This window comes from Bos indicus x Bos taurus, chromosome 8, assembly GCF_003369695.1.
Source record: "Bos indicus x Bos taurus breed Angus x Brahman F1 hybrid chromosome 8, Bos_hybrid_MaternalHap_v2.0, whole genome shotgun sequence".
Taxonomy (NCBI): domain Eukaryota; kingdom Metazoa; phylum Chordata; class Mammalia; order Artiodactyla; family Bovidae; genus Bos; species Bos indicus x Bos taurus.
In genome coordinates this window covers 28286833-28306773 of record NC_040083.1, presented here as the reverse complement: position 1 = coordinate 28306773, position 19941 = coordinate 28286833, and the positions used below count along the sequence as shown (strand labels likewise).

Here is a 19941-nt window from a genome sequence, read left to right as displayed (position 1 = left end):
TACACCTTTTTGTTAATGTTATTTTACCTTTTTCAAGTGTGATAGAAATACTTACTTTAAACAATTTATGAATGTTTATATAATGCTTATGTGTAAAGGATGATGTAAAATTAAAATAGGAACTCATAAGTTGCTATATATAGAGAGATTTAAAGAAGACTGTGTAATAACACTACATGTCGAAGTCTAAGTGTTACATTAATTATGCATATTAAATTTTTGTAGCCTTTTACAGTTATAGGACACTTTCACATCTGTGTCTTACTAGACATGTGAATTCTAATAAGGGCTGTTATTTATTAGTTCCCAAAGTGGGTAATTTATTTGATCTTTAGCTTTGGTTTATTAATGTCACCTATGTTTTGTATTAGTTTATTATTAGAAAATAATAGAAGATAATGTCCTTAAGAAGATAACTTAAAATTGCAGAACTTTTAATACAAATTATCCATATAAAATGTAGAATACCAAAACTAAAATTTATTCATATAATAATTTTACTACATACCAATATCTTTTACTATTATATCTTTATTGTAAATTCTCTAGTTGCTTATCTCACAGATTTTCAAGCTTTATTATAAACTGTATCATTCTTTAGTTTCATCATTAACTTGTGTACCCAATTATAAATCTGGTGGTTGTATCATTTTAAATTTATACTTTTTGTGGCAGTCTGCATAGTTTGACCCACCCAACAGATAACTAATTCTTGATTAATGTGATTTTCTTGTGGTCATATTATAATGGTAGGGCAAAAGACAGTGCTGTTTCTTTTTCCAACATGAGTTTTAATGCCTTGAGATGTTTTACCTAACTCATCACAGTCTAGGAATGTTTATTCCAAAATTACAGTGGGACCGTAGTACAATTTTAGAAAAAGATGTTACAGATGTTCTTTTCTTAACCTAGGAAATGTAGCTTTGTTCTTTTTTACACTTGTGTTGTTGTCTGGTCTTACATTTTGTATGACTAACTTTTCTACCAAATTGAAAAAGCCATTAGCTTTTAGTCTGTAGAAATGTGGATCCATAGATATTTCCCATTAGACAAAAGAAAATCTATGAAAGTGAAATCTCCTGGGGCTTGGTCTTCATAGCTGGCGTAATGGTCTAAGGCGGTAGGTACAGTAGTGTACTTATGAGAAAGAGCTATGTTAGATGCTTCCCTTAACATCCAGGAATAATAGTTGGAGATTTTTGTACATTCTTTCAGGTAACTAACTTTGGTACTAAATACCACATTTATTAATCAAGTATTCTAATTCAGGGAATTCATGTTATAAATTTTATACTTTTGAAACTTTTACTGAACAAAATTTAAACTCTGTATATCTTGTGTCATTTAAAATTAGAGCTAGCTGTGAGGTAATGAGATATACTATATTGCCCTATTGTTTTGATAAGTTTTTTTTTTTTTAAAGAACTTCTCTTCAAAAAAGACCTCCATTGGTGATGGTTGCACAACTTTGTTAATATCCTAAAACCCACTTAATTTTGCACTTTAAAAGTGTGAATTATGTGGCTTGTGAATTATATCTCAATAAAGATGTTATTAAACATTCCACTGTAAAATGTTTTCATAGGTGCAAAGTAATAGAATTTCAATTTATATTCACAATTAATTTTTTAAAAATTGTTAAGTGTAATAAATGTTTATAACTTTAGAAGTAAGTATGAAATTATGTATGACTTAAGAAAATGATTTGTGTTCTTATTCAGTGGTAACACTTTGATTATAGAAACTTCAGGAACTGTAGATAAGAAAACAGACATTTAAAAAACATGTCGGTATTTTAATATTCACCTCTCTCATATATTCTACCCCTAAGCTTTCTCTATACTTAACTACTTGGTTGGTATCCATACTACCCTGCCATATTTCATTAGTGATACATTGCTTTTCATGACCATCTTAGGAAAATAACTAGATGTAAAAATATCTTATAATAGTATTCTAGTGAAAGCATTGGCTTTTCCCTCTGGACTATGAGAGGTATACGTGAGCAATGACATCATTATCTTAAAAGAAATACAACAAATATATTGCAGAATAGCTTCTAAAATACAGTCAGCTTGGGATTCTGTTGTAAATAGTTGTTTTAAAACACTTTGGATTTAAAGTGAAAACTCAGAATGTTTGATAAATAATATTGTGGCATTGGTTCTTGTCTAGGTGATATTTTTCCTTTTAAACTTCTGTTATATTTAGCATTAACTTTCTAATAGCTAAAATTGTTCACAACACAGTTTAAAGATAAATGCAGTATCAGGCTTTGAATTTTTCTTTTTTTTTTGGTAAATATTAAGACCTGAGTACAAAATGAGGGCTGTATTGTGGATTAAGTGAAATATCTCAAGGCTGTGCTGTTCTGATAACTGAACCTGAAGTGACCTTTCTCAGACACAATTACAGAGCTGTATGTTTTTCCTTTAATTTCATCAGGGGTTTAATTAGTATACAAATAAAACTTCCCTTATCTTCCTTTCTACCTAATTGGCTTGTCTTCGCTTATATATGAAGTATGTGAAAGTGGGCTGTAATTAGGGTGACCGTGTTAACCTCTTTTCCTCAAATGTACTGTTGCCTAAAGGCCTCAAGGCCTAAAAACAGTGCTTTGGATTATTGCTTCGCAATCACGATGGTTGTCCCATAGGTTTTCTCATGAGCAGAAGGGCTTTGGGTGCTGCAGGTTCCCACTGCTTAACAGGATCTTCATTCTTCTCCCCACTAAATGTTTATTGATTATCTTGCTGTTCCAGGCTCAGCCTCCAACAACTTAATATCAGGTGACAGTCAGGAGAGTTCTCCAAGTAATTAGAGTTGAGCATTGGGGGAACAATTAGGAGCAGAGTTATTAAACTTGATTTATCCTATTCTCTCCTGAACAGTTTCTTGGATATCAGAACATCACACTTTCACAATCTACCCGGTAGAGAAATTAGTGGCTAACCTGCTGCTTATCATTGTTGCCTTGCTGCCCAGAGGCACACCTTCTTGGTTTGAGTCCTTCGGTTGGAAATATTAGAGTCTGTGAAGTTTATCATGGGTTTTAATTAGATAAATCTGAACAGGAGTAAAGAAAAGCTGAACTTCAAACTTTATATGTATCTATAATATATTTTATAAATGGTGTAAATACATATGTGTATGTCATATATATATATATGCACACATATACATATGTTTTTCTTTTTTAAAAGCTCAGTGTTAGGGTTTTTAAGGATTCTACTTTTGCCATCAAAGACAATAATGTGGATATCAGTAAAAAGACGTATTACTGCATTGTGATGTTCCTCAGCTCTTTAAAATGAGACTTCTGTGTCCATAGGTTATATAAATGATTATTCGTTCTTCAAAAACCATTCTCTCTTCATTTTTACACTAAAGAAGTATGATTCATACCACTTTATTTCTGCTATTTTTTGTTTGTTGTCTGTAGGTTTAGTCTTAGAGTAAAGTATTCAGCTGTACCTCTGACGCAGGGTGAGCTTTAGGAGACTTTGGTGGCTCCCTGACCTTGCACCTGAGAGAAGGAGGTGAAAGCTGATGCAAGCTGGTAGATTTAGATATACAGTGGAGATTCTAATTCCATGAGTTATAGCTTCTTTGGAAGGGTATCATAGAATTGCTGAAAAGTCAAGTGTGGTTTTATAGTGATTTTAAGGTCATGGGTTCCCTTAGATTGGACCAGTGAGCTTCACTCTGGATGAGACTGGAATCAATATCCTGAACGTCCCTCACAAATATACACCTCTAGTCATAAGAATTACTGAGCAAGAGAATTTGAATGGATTGGCACATTCTATTATTTCCGTTGGAAAAAGAACTCAAGCTTTATGTGTAACTGGTGGTAGATCATTAATTTTATCTTCACATCTGAAAAATAGCATTTTTTTTTATTACCTGAAAGATGTCAGAAATATTGACTTTAAAAGGACTCAACTGGATTTTATTTTTTTAAAGAAAGAAATCTCATGATACTTCAGTGCCTTTAAATATCTTAACATTGGCACAGACTAAGTAGGTTTAGCACAGCTTTTCAAATTTCTTTTTTGTTGTCTTTTTAAAGTTGGCTCGAATCAGTGACTACTTCCAAAGTGGGATATTCTTGAAGATCTGTTACTACTAAAGATTTTAAATAAAACGTAATGTCTAAAAAGTAATCATAGTTTGCTTATTTTTAGTTTTTGACTTGTATTTGTCTGATAGCATGCAGCTTGACTGTTTGAAAAGTAAAATATTGAATTAAAATTTTTTTTTAGCGTTTAAAAATACCTTATTGGTTTTGCTTTCAATTCACAGTGTTTATAGAGTGAATTAATTGTTTTAGCCCCATGCAGGCAGCTTGAGTTTTTTATTTTATTGTGAGTGCATTAAAATAATACTATTAGAAGAGTTTTAAACATGAAATTACTGCATTTCGGTTGTTCTTTACTGGGTATTTGAAGCATGGTTATGAATGTTAATATGTGGCTAAACTCTTAGAAAAAAGCAAAAATATGTGTATACAATCAATTATATAGCTCAGTGTCCAACAAACTTAATTGAAAAATTGGTTGATAAACTCATATTCTAGATATCTCATAGACAGAGAAATGAGCAGATTTTCAGTGCTAAGAGATCCTCTGATCCCTATATTATTTTACATCCTAGAATTTAAAATAAGAAAATGGTCCTTTAACTTACAAGTTTCTAAAACCTTTAGCCTTAGTTCCAAGATGAAGTTGTACTCTTGTATCTTGAAACTTGTGCTAAGTGAATATTTCAGATTAAAGCACATAGCAAAACAAACATTAATCAACAAATTTTGTACTTCTCTGAGTAGGAAAATATTTATGGACTGTTTTTATAATAACAAATGCAAGTATTATTTATAGCTCTCTGTTGAAATGTTGATCAGGTTTGTGTTATCTCTGATATGAGAGTTTTTTTTAATGGGAAATGAGTGAATTTTATTTTGGAGTCCAGCTTGTTTTTTCACCGACATGTATATAGCAATCTGTTACAGATATATTTTTAAAGATAGCAGTGATGCTTTTAAATCTTGGGTTCCCATTCTCTTAATTGGTATCCTAATCCACCTTCCTCTCAGTCACACACACACTTTGGCCATATGATAGTTCTTGCACAGATTCTAAATTTCATGTGCACTTTCCATTGAGATCTTTATTTTTTGTCATTAAAGGAAAATGTAACCTGAGGTTTTTAATAATCAGATATTTTTACCAAGAAAAGGATGTATTCTCCTTGTAGTATTTTAAAAAATAAAATAGAGTTGTATTTTGCAGCTAAACATTTTTCAGAATCTTCTCACTTGTATCATTTCTGTTTAGCACGTATGTAAAATTTTTGCCAAAAATTTGTTAAACCTTGATGTGTAATGACCCAAGTCTACTTCTCAGTCAGTCTGTATCCTTCTTTGTTTAATAGCCTATGGCATAAATTGAAGTTAATTATCGGGGCTGACAAGTAACTCTGTTTTCTGTCTGCTTGCAGAGTCTCTCCGAGGCAAAGATGGAGCTGAGAAGAAAAGATCAATCTCTGCGTCAGCTCAATAGACATCTTACCCAGCTGGAGCAGGACAAGCGTCGACTGGAGGAGAACATCCATGATGCAGAGAGTGCCCTCCGCATGGCAGCCAAGTGAGCATTTGGACCTTGGGGAGATCACTTAAAACAGACAAAAGATCAATTCTTACTTTCATGCTCTGGGTTTTAGCCCTGGATAATACAGTGTTAGAAAACAAAAGTACAGCTGTCTCTCTTTGAAATTCTCTGATATATCCTCAAAAAGAGAAAACTCTTAACTCAACATACTAAATGTATATTTTATTGAGAAACCTTAGAAAAGAATAAGTTTCTATATAACCGCTGATGTTGTGTGTTTTAGGCTCTGTTGTAGTGTTAACTTGTTTGAAACCAGGTTTTCATTAACATATGACTCTTAATCTATAAGACACTTTATTCTAAAGTTTTGAATAGTTTCTGTATTACATATTTCTCAACCCTTTCTGTCCCATTGCCTTCCAAATTTGCTTCTGCATATATTATGATATTCTAATATTGCAAATCATATTTTCATAAAGAAATGTTAGTATATAACCAACATGTGTATTATAGCATTTTTAAAGTGCAATAAAAGCATACTGATCATGGAAACTTCTTTTAATTTTATGGTTGTATATTCAAATATGTTAAATAGAGAAAAATAGGCAGGTTTCAGAGTGGGCAACTATGTCAATGTGATAGGAGTGTTTTTCGTTTTACCAGGTAATCAAGTTGACATACACTGTGAAGTTCAAATTGAACAGTTCTCTTGGGTATTTTTATTTGTTCCCCACATCAAATTTCATGGAGTACTTTAAGACAACCCTTTTTACAAACTGCATGGCTTAAAGAAAATCTATTTATGGATTAAAGAAACATCTAATTTTAATACACTTACTGTTTCTAAATTTGGAATTCTTGATTCCTGTACTTGCAAGTACACAACACACATGTATACATATGTGTGTGTGTGTGTGTGTGTATTTACAAATATATAAATACAACTTAAAAATGTCTGGAGACAAACTCTACCCATGAAAATATGAATGTAGTCTATAAACTAAATCACAAAACAAGCAGTTTGCAATCCTAGGATATCCACAGCTTTGTCAGTTGGCTTGGGATATTGCTCACACATAATGAAAAAAATGAGTTTACACAGTGCCACAATATTGGCATGTTTGAATACCCACCAATACATATTTGAATAATTGTAAAGCTCTATAACACTGTGCTACCCATATTGGGTATATGAAATTGTCATTTTTTAAAAACGTAAGTCTGACTGAATCAGTTTTTTGCTGTCATTTTTCAGTTGGTTTTCTCGTGTCAAATGAGAATCTTAGCATAGGTAATTTTTAGTATGTCTTAGAGCATTGAAAATTCTGAGATTAATGAAAACAAGATTATAAAACCTCTAGATTCATATTGCATCTTCACAGTACTACTGGTAATTCAGGAATTTGTCGTGTCTGAGATCTGTGACCATGGGCACATATTCTTAATAACACTAAAAAAGCTAATTTGAAATTTGGAGAGCTAATACATTATTTACAGTTTTTAATTTGTAATTCACCATTAAAATTTTGTCTTCAGCATTTCCATCTAAACTTTTAATTTCATCATAAAAGCTAAATTTAATATACAGGGCTAGAGAAGAGAATAGTAAATTTGCATATTTCTGGTCAAGGCCATAAAGGGTTTTTGTGTAATTATTATAGCACAAAAAACCTGTCATAGGGAAAATATTATTGTGCATAGTATGGCCATTTATATCCACCACTAATATTTCTAAAGTCTTTTTCATTTAGAAGCTAAAAGAGTGCAAGTTTAACCTTTTCAACACACTGTATATCAATTATGTAATCATGATTTCTTTTTTCTTTTTTTTTCACTCTTTTTTTTAACTTTGAAGATATTCATATGGTTTTTCTCACCTCTAATTTACGGCAGGCAATATAACTGAAAATAAAAGTTAAATGTGAAAACACACCAGTGAGTATGGTTAGGTTTCACACTTTTAGAAGGAGTCCAATGAAAACCAACCCTTATTTTCCAGTGACAGTGACTTAACCCTAAAATAAATGACAGTTACAGTAGGGTTTGGGTTTTACTAATACCTAATCTTTATTTTGTTTCTAGAGACAAAGAATGTGTTGCTAATCATATGAGAACAGTGGAAAATATGCTTCATAAGGTACTATAATTTTTCTTCAATATTGTTCAGCTTGTATTATGATACGGTTCTCCTGGTCATTACTTTTATCAATATTAACTACAAAGTACTTTGATTCATTTTGTAGCTTTCTTTAAAAATAAGTTAACAAAAGGATCCTTTCAAATGACTGAAAATTTGTATTGGACAATGCTATATTGCATAACTTTTTTCAGAATTCACTTTATGTACTTGATAAAACTATGAAAATAGTGGTTTCTCCAAACTAGTATAATTGCACTTGAGTTGTTTGTGGTCTTTACTCACTGAACTAGAGGCGATTAAGATATCATCATGTCTTATAATGATAAAATGTTTGAACACACTGTCCCAAGTGGTGCTAGTGGTAAAGAACCTGCGTGCCAATACAGGAGATATGAGAAACACCGGTTTGATCCCTGGATCAGGAAGATCCCCTGGAGGAGGAAATGGCAACCTCTCCAGTATTCTTGCCTGGGAAATTCCATGGACAGAGGAGCCTGGTGACCTATATAGTCCATGGGGCTGCCAAGAGTCGGACATGACTGAAGTGACTTAGCACATCGTCCCTCTCAGCACTCTTAAACCTACTATCCTATATACATATACATATACATATACATATATATATATAGAGAGAGAGAGAGAGAGATCATATATTGTATTTGGTAGTACTCATCTACCTTAACCTAGGCAATGATATTTTCCAAGTTGTAATTTATCTTCTTGGTAGGCAGGCACTTTACCACTGAGCCACCAGGGAAACCCCTTATTTAAAAGTAGAGAAACGTTATTTATGTGTTTCTGTTATTGTTTAACAGGTAATTTGTTAGAAATAGAAGTACCGAGTACTTTTAAGATATATGGAGTTTATGAATGAATCATATTTAGAATAATTTTTGAATCAAATTTTTTATATAATACAGTTTTAAATCACTTAAAATCTCCTATAAACTAATCTTGTTAAGGAAATAATAAATAACATTAACCAACCAATATTTAATACATTTTAACATCTTAAAAACACTGGGCATCTGTATTCTTTGATATTGTAAGTGACTAGCTAAAAGTAACTCACCAAAAGCATTCTGAAAAAAAAAATCTGATTTTTAAAATTTCTGCGTGTTATTTTAAGTAATATTTGAAACTATGAATTCTCCTCCTTCCTGTTTAAAATATTTAGCCTGTCAGTGTAGTTTAAATACGGTCACATCAAGTCCAAATATACTAGAAATCTGAAATTTAGGTTTGTAGGAAAAAAGACATTTTGGTTAGATTTTTTTGTTTTTTCAGTATATGGTGAGACTTTGGATGGGAAAAATAAATTATGTCATGTACATGGCATACCTTTCTATACCAGTTAATGCCTTTGAAATTCAATTGTTTGTCATCTCCTCAAACAGAGGAAAATAATGTTGGATAGCAGCTGTCTTGGGCGTGGACTTTGACATCAGACAAAACCCATCATCAGTGTGAAATCTAAATGTCGTACCTTACCCTTTTGTTGTGAGAATGGCAAAATATATCGTTTAAGTATGACAGAGACTGATTGCAACAGAACAGTTATAATCATAGAGTTCTTCATTTGCAGTTCTTTTAACATCGAATAGAAAGAAAGAGGTCTGTAGAATTGGCCTACAAACACTGGAGTTTTGCTATATGGCTTTCCCCCCCTTTAGATGTAATAGTTATTTTGCAAATTTCTGTATGTATAGTGATTTTTAAATTATAATTACTTTTCAAGCTTGACATGAAATTTTAGGAAAGGCTAATTGATTATTGGACTAATTCTCTTTTCTACAAAGTGTGGGTGAGAACAAATGGGTGATAAGGAAGAGACCCAGTGGGTCCCCTCTGAAGTTCTCAGGGAGGTACAGCCCGTCTGTCTTCAGGCCAGAGCTTGCAAGTTTATTTTCTGGCCACTGTGGACTGTCTAGTGCCTTTTATTTCTTGGAGAAACTAAGAGTAGTACAGAAGGAGGGTTTGGGCTATCCCGTTGTGCAGTAAAAATGATTGTGGTTACATCCAAGCTGTTTGACACAGTTTACTGTACATAGTCAAATAATATAGCTATTCAGATTTTTAAAGCACATATGTTTTCAAGGTATGCACCAAGTTTTCTGGAATAAAAATAATTTTTAACCTGCTGAATTGAATTTTAATACTAACTTCTAACACAAGAATCAAGTAAAAAGAACTTTCATGTAGAAATTATTTTCTTGTACTTTAAATAACTTAAACTAAACATAACTGTTTTTAGGAGAAGCTATTACTTTTATGGTATTTGTTCATTTTTAAATTTGATACATTCAACTTTTCAAATCCTAAAACTGTATTACACACAGCAGTTGACTGTTTATTATTTTTAAAGCCCTATTTGGGACTGATACTAGTATTAAAAAAAGAAGGCCTGTCATTCTTATTTAAAAGTATATATTTTTTCAAAGAAATAGAAATTTTATTTTGATTGAATTTAAATATATTTAATTTATGACTGTTTTAAATGTAGACCAGAAGCTAACTTTTTATTAGGAAACCTTTTTGGACTAATTTCAAGTTATTGGGGTTAAGAAAATTAGGACAAAGATATACAAAATTATTATAACTTTTCATGAGGTGCATTTTTTAATGCACACACTTTTCTGTTTAGTTGAATTCTGAACTACTTTTTGTATTTTGGAAAAACCATAACTATTGAACATTAAAAGAAATCACTAAACCATTTTAAAATGTACAATTCAGTGGCCTTCAATATATTTACAGTGCTATTCAACAATCCCAAGTATCTAACTCCAGAGTATTTTTATCATCCCCAAAAGAAACCCAGTACCAGTAAACAGTCACTCCTATATCCCCTTATCCTACTCTGCTGTTGTCTTTTTACTCTTTTGTCAGTGTCCTTTGATGAACAAAAGTTTTTAACTTTGAAGTCCACTTTTTTTCTTTTGTTGATCACGTTTGGTCTCATATCTAAGAATGCATTGCCATTTCCAAGGTTGTGAAGATTTTCCCCAAGTTTACTTCAAAGAGTTTTATAGTCTTAACTCTTATATTTAGGTCTTTGTTCCATACTGAGTTAATTTTTATATATGGTGTGATGCAAGGATCCAGCTTCATTTTTTTCCATGGATGTCCAATTATCCCAACACCCCATGTATTAAAAAGACCGTTCTTTCCCACCATTCAGTAATCTTAGTACTCTTTGTGAAAATCATTTTAAACAGATGAATAAGTTTATTCCTGAAATCTCAATTCTATTCCATTGATATTCATATTCATCTTTATATCATGGCCATGCTGTTTTGATCACTGTAGCTTTGCAGTAAAATTTGAAATCTAGAAATGTGAGTCTTCCAACTTTATTATTTTCTCAAGATTGATTTGACTTTTCAGGGTGCCATGTAATTCCATATAAATTTTAGGATCATTTTTCAATTAAAAATTTTTTTTGACTTTTTATTTTGTATTGAGGTATAACTGATGAACAATATTGTGATAGTTTCAGGTGAAGGTACCCAGCCATACATGTACATGTATCCATTCTCCCCCAAACTGCCTCCCCTACCCCATCCAGCCTGAAGAAGACAGTTGGAATTTTAGTAGTGATTCCATTAGATTTACTAGATCAAATTTGGGGAGAATTGCTGTCTTAAGTCTTGCAATTCCTGACATGAGATGTCTTCCTATTTATTTAAATCTCTAATGTCTTTCAACAATGTTTTATAGTTTTCAGTGTACAAGTTTTGCCCCTTGTTTGAATTTATTCCTCATTATTTTATCCATTGAAATGCTGTTGTAAATGAAATTACTTTTAAATTTCATTTCTTGGTTCTTAATTGCTAGCGTATGGAAATATAGATTTTGTGTATTGGTCTTGTATACTGCAACTTTGTTGAATTTATTAGCTCAAATAATTTTTTGTGTGGATTCTTTAGGATTTTCTATATATAAGATTATGATTTCTATAAATAAAAGATAGTTTTACTTACTTCTTTCTAATTTGGGTGTTCTTTCTCCTTTTCTTCTTTTCCTTTCCTCCCTACTCCTTTTCTTTCTTTCTTTTTTTAAATCTAATTGTCTGGCTATAACTTGCAGTCCTAGACATAAGATAATGTGATGACAGCGGACCTCCTTGTGTGTTGTTCCTGATCTTATAGGGAAAGCTTTTGGTTTTGCATCATTAAATATGATGTTATATCAATTTTTTTCATAAATGTCCTGCATGAGAGTGAGGAAACATTTTTCTGTTCTTAGTTTTTTAAAGTTTTCTTATTATGAAAGTGTTGTTATTTTTGCAAAAGGCTCTTTCTACCTCAAATTAGATAATCATTTTTACTTGCAACCTTCATTCTATTAATGTTGTGTACTATATAGATTGGCTTACATATGCTAAATCACCTTTGCATTTCTGGTGTAAATACCACTTCATTATGTAGAGTATAATCATTTGACTACTGCTACATTTGGCTTCGTAGCATTTTTTGAGAATTTTTGCATCTGTAATCGTAAGGATTGTTGGTCTGTAGTTTTCCCATGATATCATTGTCTGACTTTGGTTTCAGTGTAATACTGGCCTCACAGAATGAGTTAAGATGTAGCCTCTCCACTTCAATTTTTTGGAAGAGTTTGAAAAAGTTTGGTGTTAATTGTTTAAACTTTTGGCAGAATTTACCCATAAAGTTATCTGGTCTGGTGATTTTCTTTGTTGAAAGTTTTTTGATTACTGATTCAGTCTCTTTCCTTGTAATCAGTTCAGTTTAGTTGCTCAGTCGTGTGTGACTCTGTGATCCAAGGACTGCAGCACGCCAGGCTTCCCTGTCCATCACCAACTCCCGGAGCTTGCTCAAACTCATGTCCATCGAGTCCGTGATGCCATCCAACTATCTCATCCTCTCTCGTCCCCTTCTCCTGCTGCCTTCAGTCTTTCCCAGCATCAGGGTCTTTTCCATTGAGTCAGTTCTTCCCATCAGGTGGCCAAAATATTGGAGTTTCAGCTTCAGCATTAGTCCTTACAATGAATATTCAGGACTGATTTCCTTTAGGATTGACTGGTTGGATCTCCTTGCTGTCCAAGGGACTCTCAAGAACCTTCTCCGACACCACAGTTCAAAAGCATCAATTCTTTGGCGCTCAGCTTTCTTTATAGTCCAACTCTCACATGCATACATGACTACTGGAAAAACCATAGTTTTGACTAGATGGACCTTTGTTGGCAAGGTAATATCTCTTCTTTTTAATATGCTGTCTAGGTTGGTCATAACTTTTCTTCCAAGGAGCAAGCATCTTTTAATTTCATGGCTGCAGTCACCATCTCCGGTGATTTTGGAGCCCAGAAAAATAAAGTCAGCCACTGTTTCCACTGTTTCCCCATCTATTTGCCATGAAGTGATGGGACCGGGTGCCATGATCTTTATTTTTTGAATGTTGAGTTTTAAGCCAGCGTTTTCACTCTCCTCTTTCACTTTTAAGATGCTCTTTAGTTCTTCTTCACTTTCTGCCATAAGGGTGGTGTCATCTGCATGTCTGAGGTTATTGATAAAAGTTAAATAAGCGGGGTGACAATATACAGCCTTGACATACTCCTTTCCCAATTTTGAACCAGTCTGTTGTTCCATGTCCGATTCTAACTATTGCTTCTTGACCTGCATAATCAATAAAGCAGAAGTAGATGTTTTTCTGGAATTCTCTTGCATTTCCCTTGTGATAGATCTCTACAAGTTTTCTTTTTGAGTCAGTTTGGATAGTTCATGTGTTTCTAGGAATTTGTCTTTTTCATCTAGGTTATCTAATTTATTGACACAAAGTTGTTCGTTTTCTTAGAATTGTTTATTTCTCCAAGTCAGTTGTAATGTTCTATTTTTATTCCTAATTTTAGTAATTTATTAATCTTTCTTTTCTTGGTGAGTCTAATTAAGGTTTGTCAATTTTGTTGATCTCTTCAAGGAACTGATTTGATTTTCTTGATTTGCTCTATTATTTTTCTGTTCTCTACTGTATTTATCTCTGCTCAAATCTTTATTATTTCCTCCCTTTTGTTTGCTTTGGGTTTAGTTTGTTCTTCTTTTTCCACTTTCCTTAGATAGAAGCTTGGATTATTGATTTGAGATCGTTCTTCTTTTTTTAATGTAGGCATTTAAGCTATAAATTTCTATGTGAGCACTACTGTCACTGCTTCCCGTAAGTTTGGTTATGTTGTGTTTTTGTTTATATTAAAGTATTAATATTTTATAATTTTCCTGTGATTTCTTCCTTGACTTACTCATTGTTTAAAAGTGTTTTTTTCTTCACCTTCCTTCATCCTTTATGTTATTTAAAAAAATTTATTTATTTTTATTTGGAGGATACTTGCTTTACAATATTGTGTTGGTTTCTGCTTAAGCGTGAATCGGCCATAGGTATACATATGTCCCCTCCCTTTGAACCTCCCTTCCACTTCCCACTCCATTCTAGCCCTTAAGCTTGTCACAGAGCACCAGATTTGAGATCCCTGCATTATAAGAGTGAGTTATTTAATTTCCAAAACATTTAGACATTTTCCAAATACCTTTTTGCTGTTTTAAGTTAATTCTGTATGGTTTGCAGTGGTTTATAATTATTGTTTTATGTTGTTATCTTTTAAATCATATAGGAAAAAGTAGTTATAAGTCAAAAATAGATGAATACAGACTTTTATATTTACATATGCAGTTTCCTTTACTGATATTCTTAATTTCTACCTGTCGATTTGAATTACAGTCTAATGTCCTTTCATTTCAGGCTGAGGGACTCCCTTTAACCTTTCTTCTGGGGAGTGCTGGTGGTAAAGAACACTCTCAGCTTTTTGTTTGTCTTGGAATGGCTACTTTCTCCTTAAATTTTGGGAGAATATTTTTGTTGGATATAGAATTTTTGATTGACAGTTCATTTTTTTCCAGCATTTTGAATATGTCAACTCCAAAATTTCTATTCCTTTTTATACTTCATATCTATTTATATTTCTCAGTTTTGAAGAAGTTACTCTCATGGTTTTCCTTTGGTTCTTTGTACATGGTTTCCTTTAACGTTTTAAAGCACATTTGAAATAATTGACTTAAAGTCTTGTATGATAAATCCAATATCTAGACTCCCCCAGGAACAGTTCCTATTAATTTCTGTTTTTATTATGTATGGGCCATACTTTACTTTCTTGCATACTTTATAGTTTTTTGTTGAAAAGTGGGTATTTTGAATATTTGTGTAATGATGCTTATTTGCTCAGTCTTGTCTGACTGTTTGCAGCCCTTTGGATTTCAGCCCATCAGGCTCTTCTGTCCATGGGATTTTTCAGACAAGAATACTGAAGTGGGTTGCCATTTCCTCCTCCAGGAGTTCTTCGCACTGAGGAACCAAACTCTCATCTCCTGCATTGCAGGTTGATTCTTTACTGCTGAGTCATCGGGGAATATTACAGATGACAACTCTGGAACTCAAATCCCCCTCCCACTGTGGCCCTCATGTTTGTTTGTGCTGCTTAGCTTTTGTTTGCTTAGTGACTTCCTTAAATATCAAGATTCAGGTGCTTTTTCTTGATTAAGATTTTTCCTGGCTACAGTAAACTTTCAGTTAGTTTTCAGAGGTCTGAAAAAGTTGATTCTGACACATTTCCCCAGTTTATTCACTGCCTTGTGGAGGCTCTGGCTTTTGGGGTTCTCCACTCTGACATGGAACAACAGACTGGTTCCAAATAGGAAAAGGAGTTCGTCAAGGCTGTGTATTGTCACCCTGTTTATTTAACTTATATGCAGAGTACATCATGAGAAACGCTGGACTGGAAGAAACACAAGCTGGAATCAAGATTGCCAGGAGAAATATCAGTCACCTCAGATATGCAGATGACACCACCCTTATGGCAGAAAGTGAAGAGGAACTCAAAAGCCTCTTGATGAAAGTGAAAGAGAAGAGTGAAAAAGTTGGCTTACAGCTCAACATTCAGAAAACGAAGATCATGGCATCCAGTCCCATCACTTCATGGGAAATAGGTGGGGAAGCAGTGTCAGACTTTATTTTTCTGGGCTCCAAAATCACTGCAGGTGGTGACTGCAGCCATGAAATTAAAAGACGCTTACTCCTTGGAACTAGTATGACCAACCTAGATAGCATATTCAAAAGCAGAGACATTACTTTGCCAACAAAAGTCCGTCTAGTCAAGGCTATGGTTTTTCCTGTGGTCATGTATGGATGTGAGAGTTGGACTGTGAAGAAAGCTGAGCGCCGAAGAATTGATGCTTTTGAACTGTGGTATTGGAGAAGACTCTTGAGAGTCCCTTAGACTGCAAGGAGATCCAACCAGTCCATTCTGAAGGAGATCAGCCCTGGGATTTCTTTGGCGGGAATGATGCTGAAGCTGAAACTCCAGTACTTTGGCCACCTCATGCGAAGAGTTGACTCATTGGAAAAGACTCTGATGCTGGGAGGGATTGGGGGCAAGAGGAGAAGGGGACGACAGAGGATGAGATGGCTGGATGGCATCACTGACTCTATGGACGTGAGTCTGAGTGAACTCCGGGAGTTGGTGATGGACAGGGAGGCTTGGCATGCTGCGATTCGTGGGTCGCAAAGAGTCGGACACGACTGAGCAACTGATCTGATCTGACTCTGACATTTTTGCTAGAATTTCTTGCTGATATGCTGTACTTTTATTTTCCTAATAATTTTACCAGTAGGCTTTTAATATTATGGATAATATATCCTCTCATGAATTGAAAATTTAAAAAAATTAAGAGCTCTCCAACCACGGTTAAATATTTCTCTTGTGAGGAAAAGAAGGAGAGTACAACAATTGTATTAAATTAAGTTTCAGGATAGAGTGAAGACTAGATGGATAGAATAGCACTATAAGCAGATCTTTACCATCTGAGCCACCAGGGAAGCCCATGGATAGGATAGTGTCTGGATTATTTAGGGTTAGGTATGAGAAAATTTAGTTCTGTTAGTATTTATTGGATACTAACAGAAAGATATCTTGGTTTACTATAGGTGGGGGTGAAAGTAAGTTTACAGTACTTTTGGAATGTGGGCAAGAACTGAACATTTTTTGTAGTCTTTTTAAAATTGTTATTGAATTAGCAGAATGGCTGAATTCTTGAAACTTTTAGAGATTGCTTGAGTCCTTCAAGTTTGGAAGGATTAACTAAAGTGTTTCCTATATATGATCACAGTGTACTGTGAACTGTAAAATTACCTTTGAACTTTTATGAGCAGTGTCAGATGCCTTTTGAATAAAATGGCTAAAAGATAAAAGAGGAAGTCACAATTCAGAAACCTCAAAAGACTTTACAATACCTTGAATCTATAAATCCTGTAAAGTTATAAGGCTTAAATGACACTAGACCAGTGACTTGGGAGTCACAAGAATTTTTTTTTTTTTTTTTGATGATGACACTCTTGGATCTGCTTGTATAATAAAATCTTATCCATCAAATTCTTTAGACCAGAATACTGGAGTATGTAGCTTCTACCTTCTCCAGGGGATCTTCCTAACCCAGGGATTGAACCCAGTTCTCCTGAATTGTGGGCAGATTCTTTACCAACTGAGTCACAAGGGAAGCCCAAGAATACTAGAGTGGGTAGCATATCCCTTCTTCAGAGAATCTTCCGAACCCAAGAATCGAACCTGATCTCTTGCATTGCACATGGATCCTTTACCAACTGAGATATCAAAGAAGCCCTAAAACACAATATTTACTATAAATAATAGTTGAGTCCTAATGATTGTCTCCTTGTAATATCTGAGTCCTACAAATGCCTTATTTTTTTTCTTTTTAATTAATTTTTTTATTGAAGGATAATTGCTATACAGAATTTTATTGTTTTCTGTCAAAACTCACCATGAATCAGCCATAGTTATACATATATCCCCTCCCGTTTGAACCTTTCTCCCATCTCCCTCCCCATCCCACCCCTCTAGGTTGATACAGATCCCCTGTTTGAGTTTCCTGAGCCATACAGCAAATTCCTGTTGGTATCTGTTTTACATATGGTAATGTAAGTTTCCATGTTACTCTTTCCATACATCCTACCCTTTCCTCCCCTCTCCCCATGTCCATAAGTCTATTCTCTATGTCTGTTTCTCCATTGCTGCCCTGCAAATGAATTCTTCAGTACCATTTTTATAGATTCCATATATATGCGTTAGAATATGATATTTATCTTTCTCTTCTGACTCACTTCACTCTGTATAATAGGTTCTAGGTTCACCCACCTCATCAGAACTGACTCAAATGCATTCCTTTTTATGGCTGAGTAATATTCCATTGTGTATATGTACCACAACTTCTTTATCCATTCATCTATTGATGGACATCTAGGTTGCTTCCATGTTCTAGCTATTGTAAATAGTGCTGCAATGAACAGTGGGATACATGAGTCTTTTTCAACCCTGGTTTCCTCAGGTTATGTGCCTAGGAGTGGGATTGTTGAGTCATATGGTGGTTTTATTCCTAGTTTTTTAAGGAATCTCCATACCATCTTCCATAGTGGCTGTATCAATTTACATTCCCACCAAGAATTCAAGAGCATTTCCTTTTCTCCACACCCTCTCCAGCATTTATTGTTTGTAGACTTTTTGATGATGGCCATTCTGACCAGTGTGAGTGATATCTCCTTGTGATTTTGATTTGCATTTCTCTGTTAATGAGCGATGTTGAGCATCTTTTCATGTGTTAGCCATCTGTATGTCTTCTTTGGAGAAATGGCAGTTTAGGTCTTTTTCCCACTTTTTGGTAGGGTTGTTTGTTTTTCTGGCATTGAGTTATATGAGCTGCTTGAATATTTTGGAAATTAATCCTTTGTCAGTTTTTCATTTGCTATTATTTTCTCCCATTCTGAGGGTTGTCTTTTCACCTTGCTTATGGTTTCCTTTGCTGTGTGAAAGCTTTTAAAGTTTAATCAGGTCCCACTTGTTTACTTTTGTTTTTATTTCCACTACTCTAGGAGGTGGGTCATAGAGGATCTTGCTTTGATTTATGTCATCAAGTGTTCTGCCTATGTTTTCCTCTAAGGGTTTTACAGTTTCTGGTCTTCCATTTAGGTCTTTCATCCATTTTGAGTTTATCTTTGTGTATGGTGTTAGGAAGTGTTCTAATTCCATTCTTTTACGTGTAGCTGTCCAGTTTTCCCAGCATCATTTATTGAAGAGGCTGTCTTTGCCCCATTGTATATTCTTGCCTCCTTTGTCAAAAATAAGGTACCAGTAGGTGCATGAGTTTATTTCTGGGCTTTCTATCTTGTTCCATGGGTCTGTATTTCTGTTTTTGTGCCAGTATCATACTGTCTTGATGACTGTAGCTTTGTAGTATAATCTGAAGTCAGGAAGCTTGATTCCTCCAGCTCCATTCCTCTTTCTCAATACTGCTTTGGCTATTCAGGGGTCTTTTGTGTTTCCATATGAATTGTCAAATTTTTTGTTCTAGTTCTGTGAAAATAGCCATTGGTAATTTGATAGGGATCTCATTGAATCTGTAGATTAAATTAGGTAGTATAGTCATTTTCACAGTATTGATTCTTCCTACCCAGGATAATGGAATATCTCTCCATCTGTTTATGTCATCTTTTATTTCTTTCATTAGTGTCTTATAATTTCCTGTGTATAGTTCTTTTGTCTCCTTAGGTAAGTTTATTCCTAGATATTTAATTCTTTTTGTTGCAATCGTGAATGGGATTGATTCTTTAATTTCTCTGATTTTTCATTGTTAGTATATAGAAATGCAAGTGATTTCTGTATATTGATTTTGTATCCTGCTACTTCGCTAAGTTCACTGATTAGCTCTAGTAATTTTCTGATACTATCTTTAGGGTTTTCTATGTACAGTATCATGTTATCTGCAGACAATGAGAGCTTTACTTCATCTGTTCCAATCTAGATTCCTTTATTTTCTTTTCTTCCCTGCTTGCTGTAGCTAGGACTTCTCGAACTATGCTGAATAGTCGTGGTGAAAGTGGACACCCTTGTCTTGTTGCTGATCTTAGGGGGAATGCTTGCAGTTTTTCACCATTGAGAATAATGTTTGCTGTAGGCTTATCATTTATGGCCTTAAATATCTTGAGGTAGGTTCCTTCTATGCCCAGTTTTTGAAGAGTTTTAATCATAAATGGGTGCTGAATTTTGTCGAAGGCTTTTTCTGCATCTATTGAGATTATCATATGGTTTTTATCTTTCAGTTTGTTATTATGGTGTATCAC

The 19941-nt window shown here is 33.9% G+C and overlaps 1 protein-coding gene across 6 annotated transcripts in view; it reads left to right on the top strand.

The window, feature by feature from the left end:
* The window catches only part of CCDC171 (coiled-coil domain containing 171), a 341520-nt gene that overhangs the window by 211320 nt on the left and 110259 nt on the right, over positions 1-19941 (top strand). For all 6 annotated transcript variants that reach the window (XM_027549190.1, XM_027549194.1, XM_027549191.1 and 3 more), the window contains 2 exons: positions 5500-5645; positions 7692-7746. In XM_027549190.1, coding sequence (XP_027404991.1) covers positions 5500-5645; positions 7692-7746 — 201 coding nt within the window. The remainder of the gene's footprint in view (positions 1-5499; positions 5646-7691; positions 7747-19941) is intronic.